Source organism: Cornus florida, unplaced genomic scaffold (genome assembly GCF_030987335.1).
Source record: "Cornus florida cultivar Cherokee Brave unplaced genomic scaffold, ASM3098733v1 CherokeeBrave_3.0.0_Hap2_Chr08, whole genome shotgun sequence".
Classification (NCBI taxonomy): domain Eukaryota; kingdom Viridiplantae; phylum Streptophyta; class Magnoliopsida; order Cornales; family Cornaceae; genus Cornus; species Cornus florida.
Window position 1 is genome coordinate 26,317,473 of NW_026775578.1, and position 7,785 is coordinate 26,325,257.

At 36.2% G+C, this 7,785-nt stretch overlaps 1 protein-coding gene across 1 annotated transcript; it reads left to right on the forward strand.

Moving 5' to 3' along the window:
- On the forward strand, positions 1-1,299 carry LOC132269919 (exocyst complex component EXO70B1-like). The gene has a single exon (XM_059771138.1). It carries the CDS (start codon positions 1-3, stop codon positions 1,297-1,299), a length of 1,299 nt encoding a protein of 432 aa, XP_059627121.1.
- Positions 1,300-7,785: the final 6,486 nt, after the last annotated feature.

Below are 7,785 nucleotides of genomic sequence, written 5' to 3' on the forward strand. Positions count from 1 at the left end.
ATGGAAACTCCGGACAATGCTGTGGCTTCATACGAGTCAGCTGTGAAGATAATTTTGCAATGGGATGTAAGCGTTGCGAGAGGACAAATGAGGTTTGATGGAGAAGATCACAATGAGATAAATCAGATCCACTGCTGGTTGGAATTGACGACTGTGTCTGATGATGACAAGAGCAAGGCCAACAGTGTGCTTGAGAAAGCCATGGCCTGGCTTGAGGAGGAGTTTGTCAACATTTTGACCGGGACTGGCAACCTCAGTCTGAGCTATTCAACTTGTTCGAGTCCAATAAACTATGAATTAGTTGAAGATGATTATTTAGACTATGATATTGTGCCATCTGAAGAAAAAATCAATGATCTCCAGAGTATTGCTGAAAGGATGCACTCTGTTCAGTGTCTTCAGGTTTACAGGGGAGTAAGGAAGGATATAGTGGACATGTGTTTTCAACGTCTTGGCATCGAGGAATTGAGCATTGAAGATCTCTGGAGGTTGGAGTGGCAAGTGTTGGAGCTGAAGATCAAACAGTGGATACGTGCAGCCAAGTTTTGTGTTCGAATTTTCTTTCCCAAAGAGAAGCAACTCTCTAAGCAAATCTTTGCAGGTCTTGAAACTGTTGTAGTTGATTTCTGTTTTATGGAAATAGTTAGAGATGCTACAGTTCAGTTATTTGACTTTGTAGATGCCATAAGTACTAGTCGTTTATTGCCAGAGAGGCTGTTCAAGTTTATGGACCTCCATGAAGCATTGTCAGATCTTCTGCTGGAAGTGGACGTTCTTTTTCAATCAAAATCAGCGGAGCCTATTGAAATCGAGGTTGTTGAGTCATCTATTATAATCCGGGCTGTTGACATACTTTCTCAGCTCAAGGAAGTAGTCAGAGGGACTCTATTGCAGCTAGAGAAAGAAGTGTGTCATGAGCAGTCAACAACTTTGGCTCCAGTTGGGACTATTCACAACTTGACTAGGTATGTGATGGATTATACAATTCGGGTCTCTGAGTACAAGCAATCTATAACTTCATTAATTGTATCTAAGCCATCAACAGATCTGAAATATTGGGATGATGGGACGGTTATTGATATGGACTCTATAGAAGTTGAGGGGCGAACTCCGTTGGCACTCCATTTAATTTGGATCATTAAGAATTTAGTATGCAAATTGAATGTCAAGTCCAAACACTACGATGATTTTGACTTGGCTCTTACGTTCGTGATGGACAATGTCGTTTACATTTTTGAGAGAATTATAGGCTGTCCAGAATTGAGGATGATGATTGGCTATGATTTGTTAAAAAATTAAAAGAACTTCTTATCTACTATATGGAAGTTTCAATATCTAGAATCAAATCCTGTATGATGAGATACAGAAAACTATGTACCAGTAGTGGGTGCTGCTCTTCTGGGATGTCAACGAGTGCTAGCAGAGAGATGCTCAAGACCCTCAAAGCCATGGTTGAAGAATATGAAAAGAAGTACTGTAAAAGGCGGCGGTTGATGCATTGACAAGCTGATCCCAGGTTACAGGTCTTTTCCTGGCCTCCAAGGCTTGTATTTGATTCAAATAGGGATTTTCGTAAGTTTTGGAAGACACACTAGTAGACAGCTTCTCTTTCTTCGAAGTTTTCAAACAGCGGATTAGATACTCCTCATGACAATAGTTTGTATGCTTTTGGGGAATCGAACAATTTTTGCAGTGCTGGATTTAATCTCCCGATGAGTCTTTGACCCTTACTGTGGTTGGTTAATTACAATGTTAAAAGTTTGGACTCTACTTAATTGCTAGAGTACTAATATAGTATGGTATTCTTATGCTATGTTTGTAATGATGTCCTGTTGTCTGCAATCGATTTAACAAGAAATAACAAAAAGACAACCAGAGTCTACATTCTCCTTGTTTATAGATGAACCTGGATCCTCTCCTGCACGCAGCACAGTGCTGTGCACAGGAAGATGAAGGTTCTCACTTATTTTTCTCTGTGTTCCAAATGTAAGAAGTTTTTTTTTTGATACCATTTCTTTGTTTTCCTGTCTTCTTTACTGAGATTGTGAAGATACCCCTCATGAAAACAGTTTGTATTCTTTTGGGGGATCCAACCATTTTTGCAGATTTGGTGCAGGATTTAATCTCTAGATGAGTCTTTGGCCCTTAGTGTGGTTAATTAATTAGAGTGTTAAAAATTTGGACTGGACTTCTTAGAATATTAATATAGGTATAGTTTTCTTATGCCAAGTTCGTAATGGTGTACGTACTATTGTCTACGATCAATTTAACAAGAAATAACTACCACATAATTACATTCCCCTTGTTCAGAGATGATCCCGGATCCTCTCCTGTGCGCAGCATGGTTCTCTGCACAGGCGACTGTTTCGGAATCTTAAATGTTCCACTGTTTGATCAAAGTGATGTATAATCTATAATTATCGTTCCTTTTATTTATTTATATATTATTATTATTATTTTATGGTGAATGTGTCCTATGAACCACAGGTACTAACTGTATATGCTGCTTCGATATTGAAATTTATTGATGATTTTGCACAATTTTATAGATTCATAATATATGCTGGTGGATTTTGCCATAGACGTCTCCTTGACTAGTATTACCTCCCCACTCTTGTTCCATTAGAAACCATTTGCTTAACCAAATTCTAGGTTGAATTCATATTAGCTTTCTCTGTTACTTCATTTCATTTTCTTGTACTATTTGAGTGCTTAAAAGAATATATAAAATTTGTTATTTGTAGTAGTCATATTTTATGCTATTTCTTCCTGCTACCGATTCTATATCATATGACTGTTATATGTTAACACTGCTTATTAGATTGTTAGGACACTCTTCAGGTGGGGCCATTGCAGCTCTTTTGACATATATATGTACTCCATTAGCAGAAGGAATGTTCAAACGGTTAATTGTGTTACATTTGCCCCACTTTTAGTGTCTATTAAGCACTGTGTCTTGAATTTGTTTCCTTTGGTTGAATTAATATATGATGCCCCTCTGTTCTCTAAATTTATTTTGATGATGCCCATTCTTGTGTTGGATGTACTACTTGTTTATTGGGTGCCCTAAATTTATCTTTTGCTAGCTCAGCATTGCTATTCTGATGACTTACGATATCTGATGCAGCTGCTTGTATGTGATGCAGCTGCTTGTATGTATATATGACATGGGAATGGGTAGAATCAGGCAATGAACTCATTGATTCGTTGTAAATGGAGCTGATTTTGTTCCTATATTCTCGGCTGTGTCAGTAGATGACTTGTGTGCTTGCTTCTACTACATCTGGACTCTGTTAATGCACTCTTTACAACTAGTTCATCTTTTTCCTCTTTCACTGCCATGGATTTTGATGGTTGTTCAGTATGGGGAACTCTAATGTGTCCTGGACGTCTTCTATGATGGTTAATACTTGAAAAAAGTCACAACTTGCTTATAATATCCTCCACTTCATTATGTCTCTTGATTCCAATTCCATGGCTTTCAGATTCAAATCTACATACATAGGAAGTATGACCTTTCACTACCTCTTCTTCATTGGTGAAGCAAGGTGGTAGAACTTTGATGCCTTGTAGTGGAAATGTTTGGAAGTTTTACTTTAATCTCTATACAGCTTTTACAATTTTGATCTTTGTATATAGCTTGAGATCTTGATTCTTTCCTTTATCCATTATATCAGTCATCAAATATTTGCAGCGTTCAACAGAATCTTTTGGCCAATCACGTTTTGACACATAAGCAAAAAAAAAAAAAAAAAAAAATGATACAAAATTAACATATTTGCTTATGTGTCATCACATAATTAGCCTAGAATCCTAATACCATGTAATAATTTCTCAAAGTTGATGTACTTCTTTCTAATTGGTTCCACTTTCCTTTTTCTTTTTTGTCTTGTTGGCGCAGGTTGTGCCTCCGAGTCTCCTTTTGAAATCGGCCCAAGCAGAAGAAAGTCAAGGTCTGCCTTTCTTGTTTTGTCTTTCTTGCGGTAGGTTTAGTTAACTATAGGAGTACACTAATTAATAGAGAGACCCCATGTTAATTCCTATATATCTAAGTTGCATGGACACTTTAAAATAGTGAAGTATCAATGTTCGACTCATATTGTTTATTTATAGGTATTGGATATGTGTCTAACACTTTTGGTTGGATATTTATTTTGAAAAAACATATTCAATCATTCAATTTTATTATAATATTACTAAATGAATTAAATACCTATTACATAAAAAAAAAATTTATTTTAAAAAATAAAATTAAATAATTAAATAAGATGATATTTAGCAGTGTTTATGTGTCCTTCTATTTAGAAATATAACACGTTCGACGCATGAATATATACCTGTACCCGGCACACATACCCGAGACCATGTAACAATTTTTTTTTTTTTTTTGACCTAACAAGTTAGTGGAGTTAGGGGGAAGGAGATTTGACCCTAAGATGATAGGGTGGGACACTTAAGGCTTGGCCCACTCAAGCAACACCCACATAACTCATGTAACATAGCTACCCAAAGCAAGGAAGGACTTTTATTCTTCCTCCCATGGTTGAGCGGGGGGAAGGAGACTTGAATCTAAGATGATAGGGTGGGACACTTAAGGCTTGGCCCACTCGAGCAACACCCACATAACTCATGTAACATAGCTATCCAAAGCAAGGAAGGACTCTTATTCTTCCTCCCATGGTTGAGTGGGTCCAACAATTTGCATTCAATGATTGAAATTGTGTTTTGTTCAAAGGTGGGAAGACAGTAGGGTGGACTATAGTTCCTCTTTAAGTGTCAGCAATATCTTTTCTTGACAAATTTTCTTCCAGTCTTTTCCTTCAACTGAAAAACGAAGACCTTAAAGATACACATTGTTAGTTGCCTGTTCTCTGGGTTTTTACTAGTTGTTGTATTAGGACTTAAAGTGAAGTTGAAGCTTGTCCTACAATTGGAACTCCAGAAAGCGTTGAGGCTGCATATGAATTAGTGTCTAATGACAAGAGCGTGATCAAGGTTGCCATGGCTTTGCTTGAGGAGGAGTTTGTCAACATCTTGACCAGGACCGGCCAAAGCACTCCAAGGTATTCCACTTGTTCTAGTTCAATAAGTGATGATAGTGTTAGCTATGAATTAGTTGAAGATGTGATGTTTTCAATTTTCGCTATTTTTCATTTTTTTGGAATTTTTGTCATTGCAAGGGCATTTTCGTCTTTTGCCGTTTTACGTGCCGAATACTGTAGAGTGTGCCAGTTGTGTCCATGAGCTGTTTAGGACAATTCATTGAGTTCAGGACTCTTTGAAATTTAGGATTTATCATTTTTTCATTTTTTTTTGTTTTTCGGGCCGGATGGTCCCGTGTGAAACTCGCTACTGGAATTTTTGCATACGGAGATTTTTATCGGGTCCATTAGCATTTCAGACATTTTATTTAATGTATTTTATATGGTTGTAAATTATTATTATGTGTATATATGTATTGTGTGGTGTAAAAAAAAAAAAGGAAAAAAAGAAAATAAAATAAATGGTGGGACCCACATGCATTATAACAAAGGTAATGGCTAAGCCATCACCAGCCTTTTCTTGCTGGAAAGGAAAAAAGAAAAAAAATTATATTTTTTTCTTCTACAACTTCAATCCAAGATTTCTCCTTCATCCTTTGGAATTTTTAAGTGCCGTTTGCGGCAAAACGAAGCTCACAACGAGACCTTCAAATCCATACCAGCAATTTCAGCTTTTGGCCACTGTAAGAAGTCCAAAAATTGACACCCATTTTGAAGGTTTGAGGTGAAAATTGGGGCTTTTAGCTTAGATTGAGGTAGGGGGTCTCTAACCCACATATTCTTGTTCTTTTGTGAGTTAATTTCATGTAATTGTTGTTATTTATCTAATTGATGATAATTATCCTAGAATGATTTTGTTGTAATGTATAAAATTCATGATTTTATATAAACATGTTGATTTGTGTGAAAAACATGTTTAAGTGTTGATTTCTTATGCCTATTGTATTTCTAATTGCTAGAAATGATGTATGAAAGCATATATAAATTTTTTTTTTAAATTTCTTGTAAAGCATGCTTTAGTTGAATTAAATTGCCTTGAAATTGATATAATTGTTGTAATTGAAATATATGCTTATATGTGTTGATGAATTTATGTGAAAAGCATGCTTAGATGTTAATTTACATGCCCACGGTGTCTACTAATTTCTAGAAGTTGCTATGAAAGTGGATTTTAAATTGTGTAGTGTGAATAAAAAGGGAAAGTGTTTAAAATGAAAATAAAAAGGGGAATTTTAGGAAAGAAGCTTTGATTAAAGTGTTTTATGAAAAACCCGGTCGCCACGAAGTCACCAAAGGGCCTGTAGGTTAATGTAACCTAGGGGGAACTAGGGAGATTGCCCTAGCATGGTTGAGCTATCTGGGCCCCAAATGACGCTGCGGAAGTACCAACGGTCAGGGACAGTAGCCAATCCTTCTCTCAGGGCTGAGGAGTTATCGAAGGGGGTTACATTAACGGTTTGAAAGTGATGGATTTGGATGTTGAAAATGGGGAGCGACATCGGCATGCATCGCATTCCATAGCATCTCATTGTGTATGTTGAATTTGATTATTATGTTGTTTATATTTTTTTTGACATAGCATGACCCCGCCCTTTATTGTTCTATTCTTTGTTTGGATTCACAAGGACACAAGATGTGTGTCTTAGGCATTGCCTACTGAGTAAATTGCTCACTCTATTATTTAATAATTTTTTTTTTCAGAAAACGGGAAAGAAGTGGCGGATGACATTCCACCACAAGCCTAATTTGGATTTAGAAGTTTTTTTTTTTTGCTATTTTTGTACTAAGTCCCATAATTTTGTAAAATCTTAGTTTGTTATATTTGGTATAGAGGTTTGTAGACCCTTGTTATTGTAATTATAATTATGGACTGTAACTTTAGTATAAGTTGTCCAAACATTGTAAGACATGTACTTTAGATCTTAACCATATATTTTGGGACTAATTATGATAATTTGGATTAAATGATATGTGGATGTTCCACCATGAAATGAACCATGTTGAGGTATAATGAACGGATGGATGCTGGAATGTATGATTTGTATTGTGTGTTGGGACAGGTTGAATATGTCTTGAGAGGCCAGGAAGGGTCATTGTGTTTTTTTTATTTGAACAGGTGGTTGTAGGCCCCTTTTTAGGGGAGGTCATGCCGAATTTTTTTTAAATTTTTTTTTTTTTTTTTTTTTTTTTAAAAAAAGGTATCAGTTTAGGGTCGTTACAAATTTGGCATCAGAGCAATGGTTCGAATACCATTAGGACGACGGGTAGAGGCCTACCTAGGATTGCATGGGAAATTGAATTGTATGTTTATATGCTTATGTACCAAGTGTTTAATTTTTTTTTGAAAAGCATGCCTAATTGCTTACTTGCTTAGGTGTTAATTATTTGTTGAATTAAAGCATGCTTAAGTATTTAATGATAAGTGACAATGTTTATGAGATTAATTCTATGGTTAAAATTTTAAAGCATACTAAAATGATAAGGTTCCATTAGGAGTCTTTTCCATAGAGACTGGTAACGGTGGTAGGGTTTGATCTTAGGTGTCTTCTAGGACGGAAGTTCTCATTTTCTTGCACGGCTGAGAGTTTGCGTTGTGTTTTCTCAGTGTAGTGAGTGGACTCTTGGGATGATGGATTAGTAGGGTATGGTGTGTGAGTCATGGGACCCTTTCGTGTAAGCAAAGTTTATTAAATGTCAATGGACGTGAGGTGGTATGTAGTGTATGACTTGTAAGGTTTAAGTG